This window comes from Hippocampus guttulatus, chromosome 4 (assembly GCF_054856545.1).
Source record: "Hippocampus guttulatus isolate MCC_2025c chromosome 4, RoL_Hgut_1.0, whole genome shotgun sequence".
In the NCBI taxonomy this organism is placed as follows: domain Eukaryota; kingdom Metazoa; phylum Chordata; class Actinopteri; order Syngnathiformes; family Syngnathidae; genus Hippocampus; species Hippocampus guttulatus.
In genome coordinates this window covers 7,490,860-7,506,808 of record NC_141264.1, presented here as the reverse complement: position 1 = coordinate 7,506,808, position 15,949 = coordinate 7,490,860, and the positions used below count along the sequence as shown (strand labels likewise).

Genomic DNA, 15,949 nt, shown 5'->3' with positions numbered 1-15,949 from the left:
AGTGAATACAAACCAATACAATGCTGTGGTTTGGGTTTGTTGCTTTATTTTGTGGCGTGTAGTAGTTACTTGTTCAACGATTAATATTGCGTTGTCAAAGAGAGCAAGCCCATCAGCACTTTAGACTAGGTCAATAATTTGTAAAAATAACACCCACACAGATAAGATAAGATAAGATAAGATAAGATGAGATAAGATATCCTTTATTTGTTCCACACTGGGGAAATTTACAGCCTCCAGCAGCAAGAATGTAGGCAGAAAGAAGAAGAAAAAACAAACACCGTCCAATTAAGTGCAATATAAATACATGGATAAATCGCAGTGCTATTTACAGTTGTTTTCCACATCATTTAATTATTATTAATATTATTGTTGCTATTTTTTATTCAGCAGCCTGACAGCAGTTGGTAGGAACGAGCGTCGGTATCTCTCCTTCTTGCAGCGCGGGTGTAACAGTCTCTGACTGAAGGAGCTACCTAGTGCTGTCAGGGCGGGCTGGAGAGGGTGGGAGGGACTGTCCATCATAGCTTTTAGCTTAGTTAGCATCCTTCTGTTGCCCACCTCCTCCAGAGTGTCAAGGGAGCAGCCCAGGACAGAACTGGCCTTCCTGACCAGTCGCTCCAGTCTCTTTCTGTCCCGGGCTGAGATGCTGCCTGACCAGCAAACAATGCCATAATGGATGGCCGAGGCCACCACCGAGTTATAGAAAGTCTTAAGGAGCGACCCCTGAACCCCAAAAGACCTCAGTTTCCTGAGTAGGAAGAGTCGGCTCTGTCCTTTCCTAATCAGGGTGTCCGTGTTTGTAGACCAGTCCAGTTTGTTGTTCAGAAGAACACCTAGGTACTTGTAGGAGGTCACCCTCTCTATGTCCATACCCTGGATGTTCATCGGTGCTGGTGAGGACTGTTTCCTGCAGAAATCCACAACCAACTCCTTAGTCTTCCTAGGGTTGATCTGGGGGAGATTCTGCTGGCACCAGTCCTCAAAGTCCTTCGTCATTCCCCTGTACTCCCGATCGTCCCCCTCTGTAATGAGGCCAACAATCGCAGAGTCATCGGAGAACTTCTGAAGGTGGCAGTTTGGAGTGGCGTGTCTGAAGTCCGAGGTGTAGAGGATGAACAGGAATGGAGCCAGAACAGTCCCCTGCGGCGCTCCAGTGCTGCAGAGAAGCCTGTCAGACTCACAGCTCTGCAACCTCACGTACTGCGGCCGATTTGTGAGGTAGTCTATGATCCATGCTGTGAGATGGTGGTCCACTCCGGCGTTCTGCAGTTTGCCTCCCAGCAAGTTGGGCTGGATGGTGTTGAAGGCACTGGAGAAATCAAAGAACATGATTCTCACAGTGCTCCCAGCCTTCTCCAAGTGTGACAGCACTGAGTGGAGGAGGTAGATAATGGCGTCTTCTACGCCGATGCCAGGCTGATAGGCAAACTGCAGCGGGTCCAGTGCCGGGCTCACCAGCGGTCGAAGGTGGGCGAGGACGAGTCTCTCCAGCGTCTTCATCAGGTGAGACGTCAGCGCCACCGGTCTGTAGCTGTCCAGCTCCTTAGGGTGGGGGGTCTTGGGCACTGGGACCAGGCACGAAGTTTTCCACAGCTGTGGAGCTCTGCCAAGCTTCAGGCTCAGGTTGAACATGTGCTGGACAATGTCACACAGCTGGTCAGAGCAGGTCCTGAGGAGCCGGGAACTGATCTTGTCTGGACCTGCTGCCTTCCTCACATTCATCTTCCTCAGTTGGTTCCTCACCTGCTCTGTTGTGACGGACAGGCAGGAACCAGGTGACAGACTGGGTTGATGAGAGCTGGTCGAAAGAGGAGCGGGAGGAGAAGAAGTCCTCAGTGAGAGTGGTTGCAGTTGGTGGTTGGGGGAAGGGACAGACGACTGGTCGAAACGGTTGAAATGGACTGACAAATACTATAGATTTGTGGGGGGGGGACAAAACAAATGGTGTCACAGGAGATGCCAGCAACATATAAGTTTGTAGCTCGCTGTCATAGTGGGTTTCATTAAGGCACTATTAGTCAAACTTAGGTTGATGCTACAAATGGGACATTTCACGGATTTTCTCTTTTTTTGGGGGGCGGGGGTGGCAAGTAACTGTCAAATACAGCATGTAGAAGGTACAGTGGAACTAGTGCTTTTGTTATAGTAAGGCCACCAATCAATATCCACTACAGGTAAGGTACTTGCATAACACAAAGAGGCATATAAATCAGCATCCTCTCTCGGTCTCTCTGTCTGTGTCCCAGAGCAGACCAGCAGGGAATTTCCTGGTTTCACATCAGGAAATACCCGTAATTATACCCTAATGACACCCAGAGAGGTGAAACACACTTATGAGAAAATTAGAAAATGACTGCAGCACACAGAGAAATTGGTTCAAATATCGCTTATGGCTATTTAATATGTTTACGTAGAGGCAAAAAAAAAATAAATGTGTGTGGCGTAAAAGATTATCATGAGTGTTCGTGTGTGTGTGTGTGTTATTCCCCAGCCAATGTTATATTCTACATGTAACTGATAGAAAGGTTGGCATGAGGCTGTCTGTGAGGAGTCAGTAACAAACTCCTCATTTCCTGTCATCGTTCTCTCATTGTGACATAAATCATGTATTGTACAAGTTCTTTCTCTCTCTCTCTCTCTCTCTCTCTCTCTCTCTCTCTCTCTCTCTCTCTCTCTCTCTCTCTCTCTCTCTCTCTCTCACTTTGTTGCTCTCTCCTTGTTTGACCTCCCTCTTGTGGTGGAAAAAAATGAAATCTGCTCAGTGTGTACTTAGGGCGACCGGGTCTCCTCAGGTCACAACTTGTATCACTTGTTTCCTGACTGCTTGTCTCAGTCCAATTATCAGCCATAGCCGTAAATACAGTAATGAAGAAAGTCTGTCCAATAGTCGTAAAACAGACATTATGCTTGCTCTCCCCTATCTCCTTTTACGGAAACTCTTGAGTCCTTTGAGCGTGTCTGTAATTAAGCTGTTTCACAATTAATGGTCATGATTCACTGAAGTTGAATAAGGAAGACCGGTTTCCCTCTTATCAAAGACACCTCTGTGTCTTTCCTTTGCTACCTACTTTCCTCTCATACTTCTTATCATGTCTCTACCTCTCGTTTCTCCACTCATATGAAGGGATCACGTGAAATAATTATGCTTCCTTTGAGCATGCGCTTAGGTTCTATACAAGACTTTGCTTTATTGCTGCAATAACAGGTTGTGATGGGTGAAAAGATGCATCATACAGAAGTGATGAGAATGACAGTTTCTTTTGTCAAACTAATCTGCCCTTGCTCATAGTTTCGGCTGAAGTGACCACCTAAACTCTTAGGAAGAGTTTTCTCTTTGCAATAAATAAATAAATAAATGTGTCAAAACAAACACAAACAAACACATTTTAAACCTATTTTTTAAAGGAGACAAAGTGAATGCCATTGCATTATGACAAAAACGTATTTTTTTGCGTCTTGTTATGAGTACCAAGGTGAATTCAGGCTGGGTAAGATTATCAGCACTAGGGATTTTATTTTTTTTTTGGTGGGACTTTTACTGATTGCACTGTGATTGTCAGAAATGAAACATTCATTCATTCATTCATCTTCCGAACCGCTTCATCCTCACTAGGGTCGCGGGGGGTGCTGGAGCCTATCCCAGCAGTCTTCGGGCAGTAGGCGGGGGACACCCTGAATCGGTTGCCAGCCAATCGCAGGGCACACAGACACGAACAACCATCCACGCCCACACGCACACCTGGGGACAATTTAGAGTGTTCAATCAGCCTGCCATGCATGGTTTTGGAATGTGGGAGGAAATCGGAGTACCTGGAGAAAACCCTCGCAGGTCCGGGGAGAACATGCAAACTCCTCACAGGGAGGCCTGAGCTGGAATTAAACCCGGTACCTCTGCACTGTGAAGTCACCGTGCTAACCACTGGACTACCGGGCCACCCAGAAATGAAACATGTTTTTGTCAAAAGCATCGTCCATCTTTCAGTGCCCCCACCACATAGCATAAAGTGGCCTTTCTAAAGTGGTGTGTGCCTGGAGTTGCATGGTTGGCAGAGAGCGTGAATCAGTGTAAGAGAAACAAAGAGGCAGAGAGGTGAAAATCAATGTCCATCGACATGTAACACTGCATCAAGACGGCTGCTGAGCCCGGAGAGCAAAAGGAGGGTAGCGAGACGGTGGGCTGAGGTATGGGAAGAGATGTCTGCATCCATTTCCTTTTGTGCCCTTCCCCATAGGAAGAAGTGGTTTTGTAAAATACGTATACAGTACTATCGTACAAAGCAATAAATAGGGGAAATGTACAGGAACAAAAATAACATGCCTGATATTCGTTGTCTCTGTGGTATGCCATGTTTGACACTTACTGCACATTGCCTGCATGTGGTTTTAAATGTTAAAGGAGCGAATGTTGACAAAGAACCACCCTTTTGTTTTCTTTTCAGCAAATATCTACTATAAATGATTGCAATGGTGTGGCGTCAGGGCCTTAAAGCCTTCTCTGCAGAGGGCAAAACTATTAGAAGCACAGGCCTACATTTGCAATTTAAATGAAGTGCAAATCATTTATTTCCCACACAGTGGTTGTGTGTCGCTTCCAGTAGTTTTGGGGTTAAGTTTTATTTTGTCCAATCAGATTCCAGCTTTGATGCGTTGCCCTGCGCCTATTACTGCATCCAACACCTTCAGAACCTCAAATGCAAATGATGACCACACACACACACACACACACACGCACCATTGAAATCGCTGGTTGTTCTTTGAGCCAATCAGATTCTAGATTCCCCTCTGGAAAGCCGTCCCACAGGCCTTGTGGCGAATGATTTTCTCCGTGCTCTCATTGGTCCAGCTCCGTATCACTTCTGATTGATTCAACTCTGTGTGCAACCAAAGCTTCATTTATGAGACGATATCGGACCATGATTAGAAATTCACTTTCAAGGTGCACTTTTAAAGAAAACTGGACTTTGAGGTTAGTACAACCAACACTGCTTTGCTGAGTGGCTTTTTGGGGGGGTGGGGTAGTTATGAATGAGTGGAGCAGTTGGCATACACAGACAGGCAGGAGCCTCTGCATTTGTATTTCTGGTGAGTATGATGTTCTTTATGTTACATTTTTATCTTGATTAAAACGAATTGTGAAGTACGATATTGTACTGTAGAGGTTTGGAGCTGCTGAGGTGATGTATTGGAAGATAAAGGTAACTTTGATTTTTGTTCAAATACCTGAAATGCTCTTCTTTAATGCCACACATCGGCCTCTTTCGTATCTGGATATAAATCGGATAGGGAATGCGATGCATGTGGATGAGACTGCCTGGAAAAGAGACTACACAGATCATCATCCGTGAATCTGCAATGTTGTTTTTCGTAACGGTTTATGAACCCTTTCATGCACCCTGTAACCTGATAACGTGATAAGATGTCCACTGTAGGAACCACTATCCCTGAAAGGGTTAATACCCTCTGCAGTCTGAGCATAGTCATAGTTATGGTTTTTTTAAGACTTTATTTTGTGACATGATAGCGTTTTTAAGGGGTGGATTTGGACTCTAAATACCCACTGAAGGCTCAGGTCCAAAACCCACCACCTGCCACTTGGTTACAGTAAATAGATAAACAAATTACAGTTTGCATGACCTTTATGGTCTGTCAGTCTTTACAAGTATTTGTTTCCAGATCATTGGTTGACAAACTTCAACCTCACAATAGAGTTTGCCCACGTTCAAATCATGCCTCAGGCCCTCCTTTGTGGAGTTTCATCTTAGGTTAATTGACGATTCCAAATTGTCCATCGGTATGGGGTAGGGGGTGTTGGCTGACCGTGATGCCAGTCCTAGGTCAGAAATACACCGGCCGTTCAGGAAAATGTAAATTTTCCCGATAGCCATCCTGCCCTTGACCCCACCTCTCACCCAATGCCAGCTGGGATAGACTCCAACTCACCAGCAACCAGCATAAGGACAAACGTTATAGATAATGAATGGATGGCTGTTTGAGAATGACTTAGAATAGAAGATGGGTCAACTCTCCTACTCGTGTCACACACATGCCACTCATAGACACATCGCTGTGTATCTCCTCCACCTCAGCGTCCATTCGTGGGCAGATTGTTGTTTGAGTCATTCTCGATCATTGCCAACCCACCTGTTTTGACAACCAGTTGCCTGCCTCTCTGTCACCATTAACTTACCTCTCTATCATCTACTTTAGGTTTATTCATCAAATCACACTTCCTGTTCTCTGTTAACACAGTATAAGTTTGGTCTACCAGCCAACAACTAAGCTTCCGAATGTATCTGCCTCAGCGTGAGATTGGTTTCAAGTATGTCTGACCCCAGGGCTACCGGCATTTTCTAAAAATCATATCCAAGCTGGTTTTTAAGAAAATGGCTCCATCCATGTCACCCATCCTAACTGCTTTCCCCCGCAGCTCAGGAACAACTGGTTTGCGCAGAGCAAACTGTGACTGCCTAGCTATCGCACCTAAATGCTGTCCTACCACAGCTCCTCTAAGTCACTAATCCTTACCTTTCCGGCAGCAAGTGTCATGATCACTAAATAAGGACAAGGCAAAGCAAGAGGCATAGAAAACCAAGAAAATATCATAGGAGTAGATAGGGAAGCCAGCCTAACTGTTAAGGTAACATTCAATGTAAAGCCAGAATCAGAACCAGACTAATGGCACTTGCTCACCAAGACAGCCTTACTTGGGACCAGATGTTTGCTTTTCCAATAGAATTTCTACGAGACAAGCGGCTACAATGGAGCCGCTTTTCAGAAACATCTGCGTGATGGCCGTTTGAGGCCGAGTCATCACTGTTATCTGATGGCCGACAATTACGCAGTAAGGCACTCGACCGCAAGCACCCATTTCCTGGTTTTGGACAAGCCGTTTGCCAACTGTCGCCAAACACATAAAAATACATGGAGGTGGGCATTTAAAAAAAGGGTTGCCGCGCCGTCTTTTGATTTGAACCCTCCTTTCATCATAATTTTTTCTGGTATGGCAGCGAACCCTCATCATACAATGACTGTCCAAAGAGACACACTTTACTTTATTTGGCTGCGTCTACTAATTCATATGTGTGACGTACTACCTATGTTTTGGATATCGACGCGAGGCAGCCAAAAGTTCATTTCAACCTACTTTGGCGAAATCGGATCAGGACAAAAATTGCCTTGGAATGGTTCAAATGCCCCACTGCTCATCCAACTGCGCGTACTGCATTGAGAACTCAATGGGTGGACTTGTTAATTAAGTACAACACCCCATTCCTTAGCTTTGCTGGTATGGAGAGGGGTTTTAAACACTGATGGATGGACAATTTGGAATGTACAATCAGCCTGCCACGCATGTTTTTGGAATGTGGGAGGAAACCGGAGGACCTGGAAGAAACCCACGCAAGCATGGGGAGAACATGCAAACTCCACACAGGAAGGCCGAAGCTAGAATTGAACCTGGTACCTCTGCACTGTGAAGTCGACGCGCTAACCACTCAACTACCGGGCCACCCCCTCTCATTAATATTTAGGAATTTTAAGTGAAGCATCTACAAAACATAAGCTACAAAAAATACAATCTCTAAATGCAGAGTGGACCTCGGCCAACGGTCCAGCGAGTTGATGTCGCTGTCTAGATGGCTGAGAAATGTGTGTGCTTCTCACTCTGTGAACTTTATTGACAATTTTTCAATTTTCTGGGAACACCGACATTTCTTCAAGCAAGACAGGATTTGCCTTGACAAGCAGGGGATCAAATCACTGACTTCTAACATTTTGTACTGTATGCATCACTCTGCGCCACATTCCCAACACAATAGACAAGGAAATACACAATGACTGATAAACACCACCCTGGAATATGTCCAAATGTAAAACAGTCTCAAAGTAATGCTCACTCTGCACCCAGTAATCCTCGTGCCAATAGATGCCTCAACTTCATCCAACCCTGGATTTACCTCCGACTTTGACTCACTCCACAGAGAGAATCAAAGGCATCACCTCAAACCTCTTGTCAATATTGGAATCCAACTCCCACCACTTCCATCCCCCAAACGTAAAAGGCAACAACTCCGACCCGCCGAGACTCCCGATATAACATCAAGTCACACCAGAAGTAAACAAACACAAAACCAACTCAAAAAGACAAATCATGAAAAATTATGGAACACACAAAAAAAGTTATATGTTCACATATGGATATATATTCTAATGGCAAAAGGAGAAAATAAGTTACTCGGAATGCTTCAGAATTAAAAGGGCTCTTGCTGATGCTTTTTGCACCCCTCTTGAACATGTTATGAAAATCATTTAGGTAGGTTTGGGGTAATGTTGTTGAATTATTAAATGGCAATACCCCTCACCTTTACAGTATGCGTTTGTGCTTGACAGAGGGGCCTCTATTTTCATCATTATCAACTCACTACAAAAACATGGCTGCACTGTCTCACGTCTGTATTGATTGACATTTTTTTCAAATGTTCTTTTCTGTGTGTCAGGACTGCTCATGCACAGGGTAAAGCAGAGGCAGCTGTTGGAGCAGCCCAGAAAGCTCAAGAGGAGAGTCGCATGGCCAGAGTCACTGCCAAGCAGTTCTCCCCTTCTTTCCAGTACCCGGGAAATGGTGGGTGAACACACACTCACAGAATTTATTGATATTACCTGCTACACACATCTGCCCATGTGTACACCTGCCCATGGTTAATTTTATACATGAAAATGTCTGAGGCAAAACCAATTAAAACAGTTAAATAATTTTGATGCAGAGTGATACATGAAGCTAACACGTTTGCTTCACAGTTCTGGATTTGAATCTTAATTTGGACCTTTCTGTATGGAGTTTGCATCTTCTGCCTGTGCTTATGCAGGTTCTTTCTGGTATTCCGCTTTCCACCACATTAGGCAGGAGTCATTACAGACTGAGGGCTTTATTTTATCTAATTGATCTATCTATTTGAATTTGATCGAGATGCAGGCAGAAAGATTCAGAGCTCTGCAGATAAGTGCCAATCCTATGTTATTCATGAATATGAATATAGCATGCATGGAATATATAAATCAATTCATTAAACTCATTATTATTATTATTATTATTATACTGCCATCATCCTTAAATTAAAAAAAAAAATGACACCCCCCCTCCTCAACCGTACAGCTATTGTGTGAGAGTGTGTGTGGGGGGGGGCACATACGAACAGAAACGATCGGGTGGAAGGTAGTCTTGAAATGCCAACTTCACAGTGGTGATTTGTGATCGCCCTGGTCAACTTTACATAAATTTCATGAATTTTAATGAAATGAATCTTGGTTAGTCTGCAGCATGACACATTTAAAATATATTCATACGTTTTGACTGATGCAATTTCATAAATTTTAACTAAAAGAGTCTTTCTTAGTCCACAGCCTGACACATTTAAAATATATTTATGCTGATTCAGAGGAATGTAAATAAATCAATTCTTGTTGTATGATTTAAATGAAAGTAACTGGATGAAAACACTTGAAAATAAATTATGCTATGATTCATTTTTCAGAGCGCAATCAAACAGACCACAAAGCTAAATTTCCATCCCGTCTCATCTTTTTTCTTTTTTTTTTTTTTTTTTTGCAGGCATGGAAGTGCAACGTCCCAAGTGTCAAGTGTCCAGCGAAGTGGAGGGTGAGGGCTTGTCCAGTAGCGCCGGAACCGCAGACAGCCCGGACCTCTATGTGAGGAGCACAGGCTCGGAAGACCACTCCAACGCCACGCCAGATCTTAGTCCCCCTTCTTCATCACCTCCCCACAGTCCTCCTGCCTTAATTCGGCCAGCCAAACGCAGCAAAAGTGCTCGCTTTCACCGGCAGACTGCAGTCGACCACGGAGATAGGGGGAAAGAAGGGGGAGAGCGGGGTGAGAAAGAAGGGCCTGGAGGGCAGACAGAAATTCAAGTCTTGATCGAGGGAGGCAGCAGGGAGAGTGAAGGTGGAGGAGGAAAGGTAGAGTACATGCGGGCAAAAAATTGGAGTGAGGAAAAGAGGAAAGGGCTCTTCCACAAAGGGGGAGGAGGACTTAGCGGACAAGGCACGAGCAGGACCAATGGACACAAACACAGCTCCACCAATCACAAGTCTCGGGACCATAGTTCATCTAATCATAAACAAACGAGGAGAGACAGATGGACAGAGACATCCACTTCTGCCTCTTGGACCTCCGGGCACAGGGGGGCGGACAGTAGGGGAGGGCGGCTTCTCGAACAGGACGAAGAGAAATTTAGCAATTATGAAATGGAGATGAAGCCTTTACAGCCCAGAGACTCCACTACACACAAGCCCTATGGGCACGCGGAGGAGAAGCACGTGCACAGTCATTCTCACGGGGAGGGGCGCTCACACACATTGCAACGACAGAGACATAGGAACCGAGACGGGAGGGAAGGAAGAGAGGGCAAAGAGGGCAGAGAAGGCAAAGACCAGCTGGAGAGCGTCCGACTGGGTGACAAGATGGATTCTCGGCCTATACGACGGGACCTCACCCTCTCCCCGCCTCTGAAATCCTCCCCCATTGCACCGGAGCAACAGGATTATGGACTCATACAGCGCAAAGGCCACTCAGTAAGCTCCTTGCACTGCATAAAAACACACAGACAAACAGAATTCTAATAGCGGGTGGCAGAAAGTACACCAAATAATTGCATAGCGGCACCTCCAAGATCACACAGAAACGGTTTTGTCATCCTCCAGTTTATTTATTTAGAATTCACAGACAAGCATGCACAGTTGTTCCTGCCACAGTCCATCCTATGGAAACTCATTTTGCTGCTGAGATTGTCACTCCATGGCCAAAGTTTCTATCCTCTGTGAGAATACAAACAGAGCAAAGATGGCTGTATTTATGGCACTCGTTCCCAATGCTTGTCTTTGCTCCTATACAGCTACGTGCCACTTTGCATACAATTTCTGCACTTCTTTCTCACACAGGCTGACTCTGACAATTTTATTGGTCCACTGTGATCTGTTTGGTAATTTTATTGGTCAGATCAGGGCTTTAGTCAAGTCCACCTTTATTGAGTCTTAGTTCAAGTTACAAAAGTCCAGGTCCCCAGGGGTGGAATCCAAGTCCAAGTCCAAGTCCAGATGAGATCAAGTGTAAACCTAAAGACAGAAAAAGGATATTTTCACAACCACAAAACTAGCATTTTTCATGATGTTCAACAACCTTCTTGGCTTGGAACCCTTTGCCTTATCAACTGTGTGTGCAGTTAAACACCCCCAAAATATTTTTGACCTCGGAGGAGAGATGAAGAGGAGATTGGGCACTGGCAACTAGCGAACTGCGCCAAGCAGTCAGAGGCGGGGACTAGACAGATAGATGTTTTTGTTTGACCAATTATCAATTATACTTCATCTATCACTCCTAGTTGTGTGTAAATTAATTGAACTATGTTGATCATTTTATTTATGGTTTACAGCCTGTGATTTTTTATTTGCTGGACCAAATGTCAGTTTCAATATTTATGTAAAAAATATCTTAATGATCTTAATGAATGAAAGGTTGTGATCTCCCACCATAGAGGCAAAATATTTAACAAAATAGTTGTTACGTTAAATAACCTCATTACCAGTTACCATTTGCCAATTTCCCTTTCAAAGTGTCAACATCATTATTAAATAAATGAATACCCGATATGGTAAAGAACCACATTACCGGTACTTTTAAATGCAAGTAAATTGTAATATGTAATACATTACATATTAAATCATTTTATCAATATAGTCCTACATGTGCCTTGAGCACATGTAGGACTATATTGATAAAATGATTGGCTCCCATATTGGTTGGTGTCATAAAACAAAGTCATGCCTCATATAAAGATAATCCGTAGTCACAAGTTTCTCGCTTGGGAATTATTTTGAAGAAGCTTGTGTTGTGTATGACCAAACAGATGATTTTGTGGCTTCTTATGGTGTAATCTTTCCTGTCTTGACTCAAATGCACAACCTGAACCATGCAAATCCACCATGTTAATCCACCAGCAGCATTCAGAATATTACAGTAAAATGGGAAATATGCTGGGAAATACTGACCATGAGCAAAAACCCCACCAACACTGTCATTGTGTGTGCATACAGCTTCACACTCCTTTATCACGCTGGTTCACTTCGATATCATTAGTTTACAGCAGACTGGCCCTCAGTGATGGTATGTAGTAGTTCAGTGGTTGTTGGCTTCTGCAGCATGAACACACACACGCACGGAGAGACTCCCACTGGTCCTCTCTGCACCTTAGTAACAACAGATTGGCAAAGTAGGGCTTCTTCTCAGATGCCCCGCTATTGGTTAACTAGCGCTCTGTTGCTAGGGAACAGCTTATGCCTTGCTTCCACAGCGGCCAATCAGTGGGTGGGTGTCAGTAACAGTGGTGGTGGTGGGGGGGAGTAGGTTGACATGGGATGTGTGTTTGCAGCTGCGGCGAACTAAGCGGGTTTTGTGTCAGACAGGTTCACAGCATACAGTTATCGTCACACTGAGATAAATAGATGCAGAATGCTGAAACACGCTGGCTACTCTCATACTCTTTGTGCAATGACTAAAATAAGTCAAGTTCACCTATAAAGGACTTCACAATTATATCCAGTATATGATCTTCACTCAACTTCAAAAAGTGACAACCTTCAAAGTGCACAGTTAAAGCCTTTTGTTCACTCATTTACACACTTTGCAGAACAGATTGGCACCAGAAATAAGGTATATACATTTTAAATCTGATGATTACAGTGATCCCTCGCTACTTCGCGGTTCGTTTATCGCGGGTTCAGTGCATCGCGAATTTTTTCAAACATTAAAAAAAATAATTTAAAAAAGTTTTTTTTGTTTTTACATATACATGGAGTACAGTACTGTATATGTTGCTCTATGTGACTTGCTGTTGTTTTGCAGCTTCTCGCGGACCGTTTGCGGACTTTTAAAAAAAAAACGTTTTTTACCTGTTTATATTAATTGGACGCTACTTCGCGGATTTTCGTTTATCGCGGGTGGTTTTGGTCCCCATTAAACGAGGGATTATTGTATATATTCAGCATATTTCAGTATCGAACACCACTTAACAATGTAAATAATTGTAGGCAAGGGCGGCATGGTGGTTAGCATGTCCGCCTCATGGTGCAGAAGTGCACGGTTTGATTCCGGCTCCGTCCTGCCTGTGTAGCGTTCGCATGTTCTCACCGTGCCGTGAAAATGATTCAAATTGACACACCTTTATATCTAAAAAAAAATAAATAGATGTTACAAATGGATCAGTTCACACCATGTTTTAAGTGTCAGCAACCGTAACTAAAATGACAAATAAGCAAGCTCATGAATGGATGATATTTGATATGAGGCCGTCAACATGATATGATTCCTTGTAACAATGACACTTGGGCATTCTGAATATGTTATGTATTATAATTGCCACTCGTTGTGCTTCTGAGTAGCACAGTTATCTTGCTGAGTAGGTCTTAGAAAAAGCAGTCTGTCAGATGGGTTCTATCCACCTGTGGCTTGATTATGTGCCACAGATCTGGGATAAGCCTATTATAGGGTTCATCAGCACAAACCTCATTATCACGTTCATTTGCAACAATGTTTCATTAACCCTGCTTCCGATCGGTACTTGCAGCACATTCGGCATGACTTTCACGTTGGATTTTGACTTTCTTGCTTTCTTCACCCTTTGGTCTCCAGGTACGAGTCAAAGTTCCATGACTCATCACACATCTGGTCTCATTGGAATCATCATCACTGACGTTGCTCATTGCGTGACGACCTGACTGTGGGGGGGAAAAATGTCAGTGTTGCTGAGAATTGAAGACACGGTTACTATATTTACTCCAGGGTGATTACAACAAAGCTGAAAACTTGTAGTTTGTAGTTTGGTTTAAAATAGATATATATTTTGTGCCGCCAGTGAAAACTATATCTATGTATTGATATAATACAGTATGAGTTGGTGATACATCCCTTGAGATGATTTGTGTATCTTTTCCTGATATCCGATGGCCTTCAAATGCCCCAAAAGATCCAAAACAAGTGGGGTGAGTTCAAGGGATCTGGGAGGCCATTCCACAGGACTACGCCAGCTCGTCCAAGTATCTGAAAACTGCTGCTCTAACTCCACATGTACTGTATGTAAATAGCATCATGAGATGGAGCTCCATCTTGCAAAAAAGTAAACTGGAAATTTACCGTCATTTAATCAGGATGTTAAAAATCTATTCTTGATTCATATCTGAGAGAAATGCAGAAAACTCACCAAAAAGGGGTCCAATACAGACGCTCCTCGACTTACGAACATCTGAGTTACGAACAACGGTACATACGAACATTTTTACGGGTATGTCGAAAAAGAAAAGAAAAAGTCAGATTTTGTATCGCGCGCCTTTTTCCGAGTACAGGTACTGTAGTGCTTCTTTCCGCCGCTAATACCGACGTGAGGCGCTGTGAGAGCTCGCCCAGCATTCACCCCGAATCCGGCTTCCTCTGCCCAGTTGTTAAAGATCTCTCGTTATTTTTCAGTACAAACCAATACAGGCTACTCATACAAGCCTTAAACATACTTATATAAACCTTAAACATTCTTATATAAGCCTTAAACATACATTCCATACAAAATATAGCACTGAAGCAACTTACAAACGAATTCACCTTACGAACGATCGTTTGGAACGTATCTCGTTGGTAAGCTGGGGAGCGTCTGTAATTCTTTAACCCCATATCTCGGCCCACACCATTAATTTACTTGCACTTGCATCTTATGTCAGATTCATTTCGTATTAATATTATTCAATAATGTGTTTTTGTCATTAACCTCATTCTTTGTTTTCTGCCAAATGCAATTGCAACCATGAAACTGCATCATCTGCCTGCCCGCTATATGATTTCAATTTGCTGCTCTGCATTCAAATACATTTTTAGGAAACGGAGCAATGGTGGAAAGTTTGACAAGGATCTGGTGCTCCTATCTTAGTGTCTAGTCCGGTATTAGCCAAACAGCTCACAGGCAATGACCCTGGTTAATTTTAATGCAAAGACGAAACGCATGTGATGTCACGTCATTGACTGGGGCTTCCCATGCACTCACCAATTGCCAACAGGGATATATATTTGAGCCAGATAGGTACTCATATTCAGAATCCAATATTCTAGCGTGGCTGACTCATTTGAAAGAAGAGTTGCATGTTTTGACTTTTAATACTGTTGAGGTCTGTCGAACTGTCACACAGAATCACTAACCCAAATCGCCGCACACACACATAGACACACTCACACACCAATGTAGTCCGAGTCATCCGGCAGCATTTTTGACGGATAGATTCCTGCAGGTTTTCATGGATAATGTTGCGATGCTACGGCTTTCATTTCAAACACCACATGTGACCCCTCTGTCCATGTCCCTTGTCTGGCGCTGTTACATTCGATTTCTCTGAAGTTTTTATGGGATGTGGTTTGCCAGACTAAGCCATTCGACTCCCCTGATGACTCTGTTCTTCCTCATGTCATTAAGGAGGTTCTCCCAAGTATCGGCAAATCTGTCTTGGCCATCAGCAGCAGTCTTCAGGTGTTCTGCTAATTTGCTTGAGTCCTGTAGCAGTTCGAGGGGTGCAAAGTACATTTAAAAGGAACTGCAATCAGACCTCCATGGGCGGATGAGGGAATTTTGGCTAAGGAGAGCGCAGATCTGTGAAATGAGTGGCTGTGACATGGAGACCAACTTTTGGAGACCAACTTTTACCTCAATCATTTATGGCCGTGTGTGACCACGCCTCCTCCAGCCCCACCCTTCATAGATGCACCATGGCTTTTAAAATATATATGATAGATGAAAGGAGTAAAAATGCGCTGAATTAAGTGATTTCTACGATTATGTCATTCAGAATCTGTCTACGAGTGCCCTGATCAAATTCACCAAAATCGCGTTCGGCTGCCTGCGCC

General features: G+C 43.7%; 1 protein-coding gene across 1 annotated transcript in view; it reads left to right on the top strand.

Annotated features, from left to right (window-relative positions):
- The window catches only part of jph3b (junctophilin 3b), a 50,030-nt gene that overhangs the window by 29,928 nt on the left and 4,153 nt on the right, over window positions 1–15,949 (top strand). The window contains exons 4-5 of the mRNA XM_086108387.1: window positions 8,499–8,623; window positions 9,611–10,590. Coding sequence (XP_085964513.1) covers window positions 8,499–8,623; window positions 9,611–10,590 — 1,105 coding nt within the window. The remainder of the gene's footprint in view (window positions 1–8,498; window positions 8,624–9,610; window positions 10,591–15,949) is intronic.